Source organism: Leucopleurus acutus (genome assembly GCF_964270905.1).
Source record: "Leucopleurus acutus genome assembly, chromosome: 1".
NCBI classification, from domain to species: domain Eukaryota; kingdom Metazoa; phylum Chordata; class Mammalia; order Artiodactyla; family Delphinidae; genus Leucopleurus; species Leucopleurus acutus.
In genome coordinates, this window is record NC_139142.1 from 67,161,955 (window position 1) to 67,178,561 (window position 16,607).

Below are 16,607 nucleotides of genomic sequence, written 5' to 3' on the forward strand. Positions count from 1 at the left end.
TATTCTTCATACCACCATGGATTAAACCTTAAAAAATAATATCCAAAATAAAGTTAACAAATACCTTACCATACCATGTTTGTCATAAAGTATATAAATTATTTGCAGAATGTTTCATTGCTATAAGGAAGTATTCACAGCAATGATTCCCAGGGGCTTAGATTTTATGGACCAGTTAAATAAAAAGCCAACAACTGGTATCCAACATAAAGCTCCCATCTTTTCATTTGGTCCAGTAAGAATATTCATTTAAAAACACACAGATTATCCAAATTCTCTTCACCCACACATAGTTTGTAATACCCTCATCATTTCATTAAAAACAACAAACATCTAAATGTATTTTTTTTGCATGTTACACTTGGAAGGAAAAGCATCAAAGTGTTAGGTATAATTACCAGTGATTACTTCTGGGTAAAGAGATTATACATACAGTTTACTTACCAGTTTTCTATATAGTTTGAATTTTTAATAATAAGCAGTTACTGATGTATAACAAAAAATCAGTAAAGTTATTTCCGTTCTTGGTGGGGGTGGGGAAACCTACAACAAATTATACAAGACAAGAGCTGCTTACCTGTCATTGCCCCGCAGCATTTTGGGATCAAAATATCTATAGTCATCAGTTTCCTATTAAAAAAAAAAAGAGAACTCTACCATGACTATGGAATTTTTCTTTAGAAAGTTCAAGTTTGGCTTATTTTAAGAATACTTGATGAATCTACTAATGAATCTATTAATTTGGTAGAGTGGGTAAGCACCATCAACATTTACCAAGCAATTACTATGTGTTAAACGTTGTTCTAAGTAAAATTACATAATCCCCTATCACCTATGAGGTAGTTATTATTATCCCTATTTTTCAGATGGGCAAGTTGGGGTACGGAGAAGTTATTTTAACTTTCCTAAAGTCACATGACAAGTAAGTGTGGGAACTCCAGGATTTGAACCCAGGTAGTCTAGTTTCAATGCCCCAGCTCTTAACCACTATGCATATTGCTTCTCAAAAATATACCTGTTTTGACATAGAAAACAAATTTATGGTTACCAAGGGGGGGAAGGGGCGGAGGTATAAATTAGGAGTTTAGAATTAACAAAAGAATACTACTATATATAAAATAGATAACCAACAAGGACCTACTGTATAGCACAGAGAACTATATTCAATATTCTGCAATAAGCTATAAGGGAAAAGAATCTGAAAAAGAATATATATATATAACTGAATCACTTTGCTGTATACCTGAAACTAACACAACACTGTAAAATCAACTATACTTCAAAAAAAAGTAACTAAGAAAAATAATATACCTGTTTTATAACCTAATATACTTAAATATTCTTGCTTTTAGAATTTATTATATTATTATTATATGTCTATGATTTTACTGAATGTCCAGAATACCTAATACAGGTTCACAATCTCTCATAATTGAAACCTCTGTAGTTAGATGTATTTTGGAATTTTGAATTTAAAAAATTGCATACAGATAATATCATGCATAAACTATATATAATATTCCTAGAGGGCAGCACCCCATCATCTAACATGTTAATATTTCTGGAGCTAAACAGATGAATATTAACATAAAGTAGGATAAATCAAAAGTACGAAGAACCTCAACTTGAATTAAGGTTAGGTTTTGCCACCAAATGAGTTATATAAAATCTCTTAGTTTTCAGAACTCTTTGGACTTCAGAAGTTGTGGATAAGGGGTTGCTGACCTCCATACTACATTGGAAACTAGCTTCTTGATATTAAAGGAGCTGGAAAGTACTGCTTTACTGTTTATAATGTAGTCACTTCCTAATCTCTGCCTCCTTTGCCCTCCATGGTACAATCAGCCAAAGGAACTCATTCTTTTCTGAAACATTATCTGGTTCTTTTCTGGATGAACCTACCCAAACGTGATCAATGACAAACCATGCATTGTTGCCACTACCTAGTCCTGCATTCAATGGTGGACGATGCTAATCAATCACAGAACTCTCCCTGAACCCAAAGGCAGTGCCATAATCCTTCAACACTTTGCTCTAGGAAACCACTACTAGCCAGATGTACAAGGCAAGATGAAATTTACCTGGTATCTTGCCTAATCCCTTTCTTTCATTATATCCAATCAAGACAAATCAAAGAACACTTAATAAACGTTAGTGATAAGAATTCATCTAGAATTAGGTTATAGCATCTTAAAGCCTTTGAGATACGATATATTCAAGATGACTAGTCAGGTCTAACTTAGTACACTTTGTTAATCTCTTCAAAGCCTCCAAATCAATTTGTCAATATGGGAACAAGACAGGGATAAGAGAGGGAGCAGGCATCTGTCTCACCTAGCAGATGGATGAAAAAATGCTTTAAAAGCTGAAAAATTTTACTTTTTCTAATTAATTAAAAAATATCTGTCTGTAGTAATGTGCCTTCAGTTATAAAGTCAAAGTCAATAGAACTGATAAATGAACTTACAGAACTTGGAGAAACATAAGACCCATAATTTAGCCATCTGTATGTCTATGACAGATATGTGGAAGGTGTGTATATGTTGGAATGAGTAGTAGGCAGGAATTCAGAAGTAGTGGGTTTTTGGTTCCAATTCTGTTATTAAAAATAGTGTGCCTTGGGAAACATCACAATATCTCTTGGTTTCCTCTCCTTCACAGTTAAGATTCTACAGTTTCATTAAACTCTAAAGTTCTATGATTCTACGAAGAGCATGGCTCTTGCCCTAATCAATATAGCACAGTGGTGAAAAATGTGGCCTGTTCAGCTCTGCCATTTATTAGCTGTGTGTCCTTGGGCAAGTTAATTGTGCCACAGTTTCTTCATCTATAAAATGAGAATAATTTAAAAAAATAGTATTTTTCTTAGAAGGTTCGAATGAGGATTAAATGAGCTATATGAAAAATGTTTTGACTGGTTCCTGGCTAAAGAAATGCACAATAAATGTTAGCTATTATCATTATTACTGTCCTTATCCATCATCTCAACTTCTAGATTAGGGACAGCAACAAAATATCCTGAACTTGCCTAACCCCTTGTGGATATGGTGTCTAAAGTTTTGCATTTGTTTATATTTTTAATCTTTATTATTGTTTGGGGTAATATCTTCCAGAAATTTACTGCCTATTATGAAGTAGTAGTCTATAAGACAATTAATCATAAATCATACTTCTCTCAGGCTTTTCAAGAAGCATTCCTTCTTCATATATTCTAGGATGTAGTAATAAATCTATTTTTACTACATTGTATACCACTTTCTCTATATTGATTCCCAGATAGAAGAATCCAATCCTTTTTAGCTTATCATTATAGACAATTCTCTCATTCCTTTCATAACTGTAATTGCCCCTTTTTGGGCTTTTTTATAACACTATATCTTTGTTTTCACATGGACAGATTTTAAAATTTGTTTTTGTTAATTTCCTTTAATGTTATAATAATGTTTTAACAATTACAAAATAATGACATATTTAACTGAAGATTCTGTTCTCACTCTCTCTCTCAGCCTGGTATCCTAAGTCTTGATGCCAAGTCTATAGTGATTCAGATCAACCCAAATGAGGGTTTTGATCATGAGGCTTTTCTCTATTCCAGATAACCACTCTATTTCTAGTTGCCACAGTAACAGGATGGGCTCTTTTATGAAACAGATTGTGATGATTTTTGCATTCCTTTCTTGAATTATAAACAGATAGCTTGAAAACCCATTCTTTAAGTAAATGCTCATATTTATTTACCCATTTATCTCTTCATCAAACAATTTCTCTCTCAATTTACCTTTCAGCCCCAAAGAACTTGGTGCCATCTGAATACATGCACTTAAAAGTTTTACTATGCACTCCTCTCCTAATTTAATTTCATAAAATTAAACTGATCTGGTACTCTTTATAGTACACCAACTGATGCTCACTAGTTCTTTTTTATTTATAGAAACTTGCTCCTTAGGACATATATAGGATATAATCTATATTTACTTTGGATGAAAGCTGGCCAGAGTGATGTAGCAGCTGAGAAACCAATTCCCATTTATCTGTGGCTAAATGGGAATGGCTAAAAAAGGCTGTTTGAGAACATGGACTCTTTCCTTTCCAGCATGTAGTCTGCTGTGATTAAGCCCACAACAAACTCTGAGTTTATCACTTTTTGTATATAGTCTGGTATGTTCAAGAACTTACAAGTACAGTGTTATATGCTACTCACAGGGTTTGACTTCATCTCCATGAGATTGTCTAAAATACGAGTAACAGGTAGATTCTGTGGAAGAGATCAGTGAGTATTTTGTTAAATATTAGAAGAAATAACAAACCAAAATTCTTCTCTAGTAGCAAAACAACCTGATCATTCTATAGTTCAGTATGCTTACCTTTCAATTAAACACATTCTAAGATTAAGTATTCTGTGAATGGTGTCATAGTTGTAAACACCCTTGGCATTATTCAAGGTTCCATAGAAAAAACGTAATTTTTAAAAATGTGTAGGTGTATCCAGGTTTTAGTACAAATACATATTTGGGCTTTTTACTTTGTTGGATGTCTGCTTTTTAACACCCGTAATTGTAAGCTTTTAATTGAGTAAGAATCCCCACCCCCTTTTTTTCATTTCCTTTCTGCAGATTTATTTAAAAAATAGTACTTTAAGTTTGCAGAAATATATGAGATTAAATGACCTAACAGAGTTTTTTCATTTCTAATGTATATTCTTCTAGCCAATAAGATACTTGTGTTCTTTGAAAAAATGGGGAAATGGATGCACACACAACTTTACTGACCACTTTAATTTTGCCTGGGATAAATTCCAAATTTTCAATGACATACTATATTATCTTCTTACAAAACACATTCCACTTTGAACATAAAATGTATAACACTGGTGTTGACAGAAGATTGCCCCTTGACATGCTTACATGCATGGGGATATGAAATACTATTGCTATGTTTCAATCTGACCATTTTAACCATTATTTTGAATGTAACAACACATTGGGTACAGAAAATTTACTAAGTGACTATTATGCCTATTCAAAGTACCTTCCTACTGGGATGGTATTCTGCCCACTTTGAACTGATATTTCCTTTGTGAACTGTACAGAATATTCTGGAAAGAATAGTTTTGTATCTTAGAGATTTCATACAACAGAGGCAACATTAAATCTCATTATTCAAATAACTGTAGATAACACATTACTATTTTACAAGTTTTACTTTCTGTAGGTCATAAAACATTTTATTGTTACTAAAATGGACCATCAGTAAGGAAAATGCTGCTTTGCCCAGGCAGAAAACACGCATTTCTTTTTCCTTTTCCTTTCTCTAGATCGGCAAGTAAAAATCTTTCAAGATAATCTTAGGCAAGTAAAATTAAAGTTATTTCATTATTCTCTGATATTTTTGTTGGCCAGGAACTTCTTAATATAAACACAAGCACCAAATGTTCAAGCTGACTGAATGTACTTCCTGAATTCTATTTAGAATTTGAAAAAGAGAGCTCAAAATTTTACCTTTTAAGTTTTGTTTCAAATAAACTTGAGTTTGTTCACTTAAGAATGTAAGTCTAAACCATAACTTTCTCTAAAGAATAACTGGGTAAAATAATAACTGGTAATAATAACTGGTAAAAATGCTTTCAAAAGAAAAAACTACAGTTACAAATTTGTTCTAAGTAACACCAACAAAAGATGAAGTACTTTGCAACGTAACAGGAACAATAAAAAGAATTCTGGAGCAAGGCAACATTATAAATTATAACATTTTACTAAAATTAATTTTATATCCATTTCTCTATTTACATTTTTTTTTTTTTTTTTTTTTTTTTTGCGGTACGCGGCCCTCTCACTGTTGTGGCCTCTCCCGTTGCGGAGCACAGGCTCTGGACGCGCAGGCTCAGCGGCCATGGCTCACGGGCCTAGCCGCTCCGCGGCATGTGGGAATCTTTCCGGACCGGGGCACGAACCCGTATCCCCTGCATCGGCAGGCGGACTCTAAACCACGGCGTCACCAGGGAAGCCCCTCTATTTACTTTGAATTCTCCGTTTAACTCTCTGAATTGTACTATGGTATTAGATATGTGCAATGGAGAAAAGTTCAGAAAAGATTTTATATAATTGATAAAGCCATATGAGTCATATTACTTTTATTGTATTTGTGAAAATAACTGGAAATTTGAATATTTCATTTAGTATAAAAATAAGATTTTTCTAAAAGGTACAGTTAAATTTTACTTGGCATTTCATATCTCTGCTGTGTCTGAAGATAAGCCTGCTAGTGAATAGGTCATTAAATAACACAAGAAAAATTTCTTTCTAGCAGTACAGTTCAGAAGTTTAAGAGCCCAGAGACGATTCTTTATGTTTTTGTTTGGTCTTTACAGATAACACCAAAAGAGTCATCTACCACTGCCACACCACACATAAATTCACACACTGCCACACATTAAGGAAAACTCGCAGTGTAGAGAATGATAAAGGAAATACATAATGTCTTTAAAGGTCTAAGAAAGAGTACTTCAGGAAACAACTTCTGAGAGCTCTGTCATCAACTAATGCTCTATCTGGCCTATATGAAGACTTAAGTTAATCATTTTAAAATGAATTTTATATTGATAATAATTTATATCTAAGATAACTAAGTTCTACTAATTGAAAAAACTGAACTGTGGCAGCTAACAGAGAGAAAACAGCAGAACAAAACCATACAATTTTCTTCACTCAACAAATGGTCTGTTCACTCATCTTTAAAGACACAAAAAAATTGTGTACCTCAATAACAGAGGTATAAATGAAATTTAATCAAATGAAAGCCCATTATTTTAAAAATTCCCAAGCATATATTTCATTGTTTTTAGAAACTGTTTCAGAAATAAAATGAAAAATATTATTGTCTAGGTTACTAACTAAATTTTTATTAGTAGAAAGCCTCTATATCTATTTAGATTTGAGAGACAGAATCCCATACATGTGAATATCCTAAATTAAGGATCACTATTTCCAAGATGTTCAAATTTCAAATATATGAACTAGAAATATTACTGGGAGAAAAAAAAATACAGTAAGAAATTAATTTCTAAAAATCCTTAATAGTTTTATGACCATAGTCACGTTTTATGATTTTAGTCACTGGAAAAGTTTAAATAAAAACAATGTTAATTTTTGTCTCTGATGGCATAATTGCTTAAAAACAAAATTAAAATAAAATATGCAAAGAAATTAAAAAACAATCTAAAAAACATAATACAGCCCTATATCCAAAACAGTTAAAAACATTTTTCCCCTCTAATTCTCCTAGGATTAGCCACTTGTTGCCCTGTATTGCCATCTGGTCTATGGTGACTATTTCCAACTCCCCCCCGCCCCCCCGCCGCCCCTGCCCCACCCTGGGTAGCCTTGGATTTGGGATGATACTCTGATGATGAACTAGGTAGTGAAGTTGGGACAAGAGTCGCTGCTGTCTTGATTATCAAAGTCCTAAAGAATGAAAAGCAGTATGTGTACTTTCTTGAAGAGAATACTTATCTGGAAGACTGTATTAGCCAAGTAAAGAATAAGATGGAGTATGCGGATATTGGAAAGTTGTCAGTGAAGCAGATAGGAGGAAGGGGAATAGGATGGATCATCTATTTCCAAAATTTAAAAATTATAAATCAGAAGGGATCTACAGAGTGAATCCAACATCCACATCTTACAGATGAGGAAAGAATAAAATATATAAAGCGGTATTTTTTCCCAAAACCATAGCATATTAATGGCAATAAAATCAAGAAACAGGATTACCTGGACCCAGTAAAACACATCAATTTCCATCATTCAGGTTCAACAATTATCAACTCATGGCAAATTCTTATTTTATCTATACTCTCACTCCCCACTCCCTAGGCTGTTTTAAAACAAGTTCCCAGTATCAAATCATTTTAGCAATAAATATTTCAGTATATATATCTCCACAATATAAGAACTCCTAAAAGAAAAAAAACCCCCTATAACACTACTATCACACCTAAAATAATCAGCAAATATTTTTAATACAGCTCAATATCTAGTCAGTATCAAAATTTTCCTGCTCCATAAATTTATTTCTTACAGTTTCACTGTTCAAATTATAATGTTAATAAGGGTTATACATTGCAATTAGGTGATATATCTTTTAAGTCTTTTTTAATCTACTGAATTCCACTGCTTGCAATTTATTTGTTGTTAATTCATTTTTAAAAGAGTGATTATTTAAGCAAACAAGCCAAAGAAAGTGAAATAGAAGACTTTTAAATTATGCAACTTAGTACTACATTATTCATCATCACGTTCTTGTACAATTATCCTCACATATTTCAAATCTGCGAATATCATTCAAATGGTTTTATGTGATAGCTAATACTTGTGATACATAAAACTTATGCTGCCCAAGAAACAAAAAAGTATAAAAAGCTCTTATAAGTGACCTAGAAAACTGGACATGACAAGACATCCTATTCTATCTAATGTTTTTATAGCTTAAAATGTTTATTCAGATAAAAAATCGAAACAAATACTTAGAGACTTAAGAGGCATAAATTAAACAGAATTTTACAAGTGTGAAACAAAGAATTCATCTTTTCCAGTCTCTTCTCTGACATTTTTTTCAGTTCCCAACCTACCCTGTATCTACCTGTAGCAATTCCTCTAAATTTTAGAACGTTAGGACTGTGTAACTTTAAAAATGGCTTTCTATGAGTTTAAATATTTCTAGAACAAGAGACTTTTTAAAAGTATTAAATTTACAAAGATTACACACATACACATACACACAGGTCCAAGTTTGGGCGGGATATAGAGAAACAGGTGCTGTAAATCACTGCAAATTGGTACAACTTTTCTGGACAGCAATTTGGTAACATTTACTAAGAACAATTAGAAGTGTTCACTCTTTTGATTCCATAATTGAAGTCTAATAATTTATCATATGGAATTAATCAGAGGTGAATACTCTCACCTAGAAAAACTAACATTTAAAACCTAGTTATATATCCTTGAGTATCTTCTATTTTTTTTCTTTTTTTAAACAAAAACAAAAAGATCATATTGAATTTACTGTTTTATAATGACTTTTATTTTTACTTCACAATATATAATGAACCACTATCCCCCAATCAATAACCAGTGTCCCCCAAATCAATAAATATTTCCTAAAAAGTCTTATTAACATCTATTTAAAAAACTGGCCTGGCTCTCTTAGCAGTGGTGATAGAAATGTGATATAGAAAGAGGTAACCACCAGTCATTTCAAATTTTACTTCTGTAAGTGAGAAACTGCCTATATCAAAGCAGTATGTTATTTGCAATGTTAAGAAAAGCAAAAGGATTTGAGGTCACAGAGGATAATCTGTTTTTATATTTTATAAACTTAACTTTAAATAAAACACACTGTTGTGTTAGCACAATAAAATATTTAAGTCGATCACTTTAGACCCTTCTTACAGGCATCATTTGGGGATGTATATCATGTGATGCTAAGGTAATAAGTTCAAAAAGTAAATTTGATCATTTAAAAGATTACAAGGACTTCCCTGGTGGCACAGTGGTTAAGAATCCGCCTGCTAATGCAGGGGACACGGGTTCGAGCTCTGGTCCGGGAAGATCCCACATGCCGTGGAGCAACTAAGCCCATGCGCCACAACTACTGGGCCTGTGCTCTAGGGCCTTTGTGCCACAACTACTGAGCCACGACTACTGAAGCCCGTGTGCCTAGAGCCCGTGCTCTGCAACAAAGAGAAGTTACCGCAATAAGGAGCCCGCACACCACAACAAAGAGTAGCCCCCGCTCGCCACAACTAGAGAAAGCCTGCACGCAGCAACGGAAACCCAACGCAGTCATAAATAAATAAAGATTAAAGCCTGTAATTGCTCAATGCTATCAGTTATTTGTGACAAGGATTCCTTTGTTTAGGGAATCTTACTACTGGGATTTCCTTCTAACAGTGACATGTTAAGTAAAATATGTACTTTTCCTTAAAACTAAATTTAACTATACGTAGTTATACAATAGCCAGTCTATCTAGCAAAAGGCAGACGTAGTCTTAGAAACTGGTTGTTCCCCCTTTGTCTCACATATGAAATCATCTTGTCCATAGTTGATAATAAATAGAGTGCTATGACAAAGGTTCTCTCCTAGACGAGGTTCTACTCAGGCTCTTTGAACTTTTTCAACTGGGCCTCGACCTGTGGACTTCTGTGTCCATCTCTGCATTGTCCAATTTTAGAAAGAATCCTGCTAAAGTCAGTTTATAGCCAGCACCTCCATCCTCGGTATCTAACCACCCTCGGTATCTCATCGGGTTCCTCACCTTCTACTACCTCCCAGGTGATGTCCAATCACACTAGCCTGCCTTCAGCAAGAATCCTGTTAGGTTGGTTTAGCCAGGATCCCCCTTTATCCCTGATATTTCCTCTTGGTAATTTTCCAACCACTGATTCCCTACACCCTGCTCCTTGGCTATAAATTCCCACTTTTGTATTTGTACTTAAGCCCAATCTCTCTCCCAGACTTCAAAACTCCATTGTGATGGTCCCAACATCTTTCTCAATGGTCCCCCTGAATAAAGTCTGCCTTACTGTACTTTAATGAGTGTCATGAGTAATTTTTTCTTTAACAGGTGCTAGGTTAAACTGTAAGTACAGTATGTTGGTCACTAATGTGCCCAACCTCCTATTTTTATGTCTCTTCACCTTCAGTAGTCTAAGAGAGTAAAGATAAACTGACTCAGGAAAGTACCGTGAACCAGTAAAAAAGTGGATTAAGTATTTAGTAGTAGCCTCTTACCAGAAGAGAGACAGAATGGGAAGGACTGAAAATAATTCCTAAGAGTGATAATGAAGCTAAAAATTCTTCCCAAGTACTTAGGAAATAAAGCAATCTGGAATCTCTCTGAAGGAAAGTTAGGAAGTAATCAGCCTTTTAGTTAAAGACAGCAAATTAGGATTTTTCACTGTTCTTTATTAACACTACATGTTTTTTTACAATAAAATCTTATTCACTTATTCAAACAAAAATTGAATACCTACTTTCTGCAAACTGCTATGGAAAATTCAAAGATGGGGAAAAAAATTCTTTGCCATCAATAAGTAAAACAATATATATCAATTGTATCTCAATAAAAAAGAAGTAAAGTATAAATAATGTTAATACAAAATACCACAGGTAAACATCATAAGAAAGATAAAAGGTGTGGAAGAAGTTCAGAGAAACAAAAGATCTAGTTTATTCTGAAAACAAGTAAGTAAACAATATTCAGATCTGAATAACAGACAATTAACTCTGTTTCTTTTCTTAATTTGGCCTTTAAAATCCTTCTCACTACAAACTGTAGTATTTATGTGTGAAATATTATATCTCAGATTTGCCTTAAAATATCCCAGTTAAAAATAAATCAAATAAAAAAATATAAGTGGGGAAGATGAAACAAGAATGGCACGATGTTGAGTATTGAAGCTTGGTGAAGGGCTCAGGAGTATTTGACATACTAACGTGTATTTGAAAATTTCCATAAAAAAAGTTAAAAACAAGTCCAGTTTGAAACCAAATCAATTAATGATGACTCTGAAGCAGAAATATCTATATATAAGAATAACAGGAAAACAACAAAAATACAAAAGTCATTAAAAAAAGTCTTATGTTTAAAACTAAGACTGTTATTCCAAAATGAAGTATGAAATCAAGCTATAGTTACATTATTTCAAAACATATATTCTACTTAAAATATTTTTATTTTAATTTACACAGGCTTTTAAACTATTAAGGCTATTGGTTTATTAATATTCTCCTAATATATGTTAAAACTTAAATGATATGCATTTTTGTGACAGTTCATTATTCTAAGGTTAAGTTCATTTTTTTCAATTAATATACTTTCACAAACCTGATAATAGTTAAAGGAAATCAAAATGTCAGTAAAGTCCAATTAGCAAATTAAAAAAAAAAAAGCATAAAATTACAGAGTTGTGAACTATACCTGTAAAACACCCTCACATTCTTAAATATACCAGTAAAGGACTCCGTGATTTTATTTTATTCCTAATATTTGTACTTGAATATATGTAGAAGCTGCTCTATCTGAGCAATCAACCTGCCAACATTTATATTCAAAAGTTACCAGTGTGTTTTCTAACAATTGTACTTACTTGCTGTTTCAATACCAGGTTCTTCACTCCTTCCATCACAAATTGTGATCCTGTATTCATGACTCGTGATAAGAGACTAGGTGCAAAAGAAGAGGACTGCACTAAGTACAAATTATCTCTCCAGTTACAGACAGAATACTTGTCTGATTACACAATATATGCTGATGCTCTCTGTGCCTACCACCTTTGTTTTTACTAAACAGAAGTGACCTGAGAATTTCTGCTTCCATGGACATCACTGCCACAATTTTATTTAACAATAAAATAGTAATAAAACTTTCTGACTAGTCGATATTAATAAAATATAAAAATTGAGAGCTGCCCTCAATATAAACATTTTAATTGCTAAGCCTTAGCTATAGTATTTAAGCAAATTATTAACTGAAGAGAATTCCTTGCTTTCCTGATTGTCTTAATGTTAAAACAATAAATTAAAGACAGTAATCTAGAATATTAAAAAATGTGTATGTATGTATAACTGAATCACTTTGCTGTACAGCAAAAATTAACACAGCATTGTAAATCAACGATACTTCAATTAAAAAAAAGATAGTAATTCAGATGACTCACTTTAGGAGTTCAAAACACACTGACATATTCAAAACATATATGTCTATAAGTATTACGAATAGGTCAAAAGTTACTGTGTTCTCTATATCATAGCTGCTAGACCTAATCCTGCAATTGTATACTTTCTCCCCTCATACACAAAACCTATCATATAAAAATGTGAAGCACAACATACTTGATGAATTCTACCTCAACTCAGAAGACTGTTTAGTGTCTGAATTTTTAACAACAAAAATAACACAAATGACTTGCCATATTGGTTTTATATTTGTGGTTCAAAAAGTCTCTCACATGGAATCAAAGGATGCTTTGTGGGACAGAATGGTAATCTTGCATTTTGATATTAGAAGGCTAGGGAGATACTAACGAGAACCTACTGTTTAGCACAGGGAACTCTACTCAATGCTCTGTGGTGACCTAAATTGGAAGGAGATCCAAAAAAGAGAGGATATATGTATATGTATAATTGATTCACTTTGCTGCACAGCAGAAACTAACACATTGTAAAGCACTATATTCCAATAAAAATTAATTAAAAAAAAAAGAAGGCTAAGGAAAGCCTTCAAATCATCCAAGGTATTCTTATAACACATTTTATTAAAATCCTCAACTACAAAATCCATAAGAAATCTAATAGGCTTTTAAGATTCAGCAAGATTTTAAGACAAAGAACTGGAAAGTCTGTTTCATTAAATGCATGTAAATGCAAGTAATTTTCCAAATATATTTTCATTTTTCCTATCTTGTCCTACTTCCCTCTGAAATGAAGAGATGGACAGGATGGAAATCATTTCTTTAACAAAAACAAAAGAAAGTAATCTCTGTTGGAGTGGACAGTTCTGAGGCAATTCCCAGGTACCAGGTAACTCTCAGGGAGTTAGTGGGCTCACCTGCACAGCACTGTCTGAAGGTGAGGCCAAATGGATTCATTTTGCCAAGCGCTTACAAGGCCCTGCCTTAGGCCAAGTACTTTTACTCTTTGGAAACTGTTTCATTAAAACTGGCAGCTCGGGGTAGGTAAACCGGTTTTCCTCCAGTTTCATGCTTTTGTTCTAAGCTCCAAAAAATAAGCTAGGAATTTTTAAGCTAGTATGGTATGGAAAACAGCAGTTAGAATCACTTTGTTTAGCTCCCCTGAAAACCACACATACTATACAGGATTTTCTGAAGTCAGAAGTCATACCCAGCCCTGAGGATTTCCTCTCTATCATTTAGCAGTATGCCTAGTTCCATCTTGAAGCTAGGTCTTGAGTGTCTAGCTTCAAGTCTATATTATCAACATCGATATAAAAACAGTTTTTAAACTTCATGTATCTTCTGAAAATGAAAAACATAATTTTTTTTTCTTTTCTTTGGTACGCGGGCCTCTCACTGTTGTGGCCTCTCCCATTGTGGAGCACAGGCTCCGGACGCGCAGGCTCAGCGGCCATGGCTCACGGGCCTAGCCTAGCTCACGGCCATGGCTCACGCGGCATGTGGGACCTTCCCGGACTGGGGCACAAACCCATGTCCCCTGCATCGGCAGGCAGACTCTCAACCAGTGCGCCACCAGGGAAGCCCAAACATAATGTTTTAAGAACAAGGAAGCATACAAAGCCATACCAGGTAAAATACAGAATTTAAACTACCTATGGAAGCTAAAGGCATGCTGACATTTGTTCTGTATCACAATGAAAACTTTCTGTATCCAAAGTGTCACACTGTGTTTTTAAGGCACAAAAGTCCAATTATGGTCTGGAGTACCAGACTTATTCAATCAGAATTATTAAAAATACTTACCCCATTGGTTTAGTGGTAGTGTTGCCATAGCTGGTAGGAGCTGAAGCCATCTTGGCAAAAGCTCTATGACATAAGAAAGTTGTATTTAAACACTGATTATTTGAGCTAACATTTAGTATCATGGCATTAAAATATCTACTGACTAACCATAAGTTTTACTATGCAGTTTTTGAAAAGAAATTTTTCAACTAATACAGTGTTTCAGTAAAATTAACACTGAAACAATTATACAAACATTGACTATATAATTTGTAACCATGAAAAATAATGTTCAAGTAGAGAGCAACTGGTACTAAAACAGTGAAATTCTTTAAAAAACACAAATGCATTAGTTCTCCAAACTTCAGGATTTCTCTTTTGTTTTTTAAATATCTGATCATTAACATGAAACAGAGACTTTCTGTTTTAAAAGAACAATCACATACTGATTAAGTTTAGTCTCTTTACTATTCTCCACATTCTATATTCTCTCATTCCCAGACACATGCCTTTGGGATGCTGTCCTTTGAGGGTATAAACTCACTGTCTTCTCCAATAAAAAACTGTACATTTCCTTTTAAGATTCAGCTCAAAATCACCACTTTCTTCATTAACACTATTCTAATTCTACTGCTCAATGATATTTCCTTATAGTTACATATACACTTTTATACTGAATTGCATATAGTCATTTATTTTCAAATCTTTCTAAATGAATGTCTAGAATGTCTTTAACTAAACTATAGAATTCTTGACGGCTCTGCAAAAATATGGCACTTAGCTATGTTTTAAAAAATATTTTCCTTCTGGGAATATGTTCACTGTAGAGAATCCAGAAAACAGAATGCTCCCAGAAGAACCCTACCACTAAGAAGTAACCACTGTTAGGATTTCGGCATATATTCTTCTAATCTTTAAACATATGCATACACAACATATATACTTTAAAAACAAAATTAGTATCATATTGTACATACTGTTCTATAACATTTTAATAATAGCATGCCATAAACATTTTTATGTGAATCAATATTCTTTTATAATTCCTTATCATTCCAAATGCTTTTGTAAATGGAAAAAAACCCTACCTAAATACAAGAAAACATTATGAGAGTAAAAAAAGAATGGGAATCACTAAGATGTGGAAGATGAAATGCTTAAATATTCTATTTCAACCTGGACAATATTTGCTGATACCATTAGAGAAATCCCAAACACAAAAATCACAATTTTGTTCTGAAAGGAGGATTTGAATCAGCTGTTTTCAGCAGTAGGCTGGAATTTTTGTCTTTAACAAAAATTTATTTTTCACCAGAAATAGCAGTATCTAAATATAAATAATATGTATCTAACTATCTCTAAGTAATAAAGGGTTAAATAAAGAATATTACATTTATATGGCTGAATATCATGGAAACACTAAATACTACCATTGGAGACTACAGCTGGAACCTTGAGCAACATGGGTTTGAACTATGCAGGTCCACTTATACTCATATTTGTATCAATAAATACTACAGTACTACATGATCTGTGGTTGGTTGAATCCATGTATGTGGAACCAGGGATACAGAGGGCCAGACAACTGTAAAGTAATACTTTAATTTGTAACTGTGCAGAGGGTTGGCATCCCTAACCCCCAAGTTGTTCTAGGGTCAGCTGTATTTAAGATGATGAAAAACTGGCATAATGAAAGGAATTGGAACTCTAGAATACAAACTGCATCTATAACAATAATTTCCTGATTAAAAATATAAATATGTAATATGCATATAGAAGGATAAACAATACGGTTTATGGTAGACTCTGAATGGGGAGACTACAGGTAAATTTTTACTTTCCTTATACCTTTCTGAGTTTCCTAAAATTTTCTTCAATAAACTGATATAACCCTTATAATTAGAAAGAATGTTACAAATTAGAAATTATATATTGAATACTTTGTAACCATGTAAAATAATGCCCAAGACTGCCTTTCCTCTTTTAACACCAAATATTTGATTAGGGAGTTCCACATAAGTCATAATGTAAAACACAATGACATATACGACACAGCCAAATATTTAAGTGTATATGTTATAAAAATTAGAAAAGACAGTTTTCGGTTTCTTTTGTTAAACTAAGGTTTGTTGTCTA

The 16,607-nt window shown here is 33.3% G+C and overlaps 1 protein-coding gene across 3 annotated transcripts in view; it reads right to left on the reverse strand.

Moving 5' to 3' along the window:
* SCFD1 (sec1 family domain containing 1) overlaps nt 1-16,607 on the reverse strand; it is a gene marked incomplete at its 5' end in the record, with an annotated part of 134,459 nt that overhangs the window by 15,855 nt on the left and 101,997 nt on the right. For 2 of the 3 annotated variants that reach the window (XM_082854025.1, XM_082854026.1), the window contains 4 exons: nt 578-630; nt 4,202-4,255; nt 12,144-12,219; nt 14,493-14,555. In XM_082854025.1, coding sequence (XP_082710151.1) covers nt 578-630; nt 4,202-4,255; nt 12,144-12,219; nt 14,493-14,555 — 246 coding nt within the window. Of the gene's footprint in view, nt 1-577; nt 631-4,200; nt 4,256-12,143; nt 12,220-14,492; nt 14,556-16,607 lie in introns of those variants that run through there. The other variant, XR_014326722.1, reaches the window with a different exon arrangement.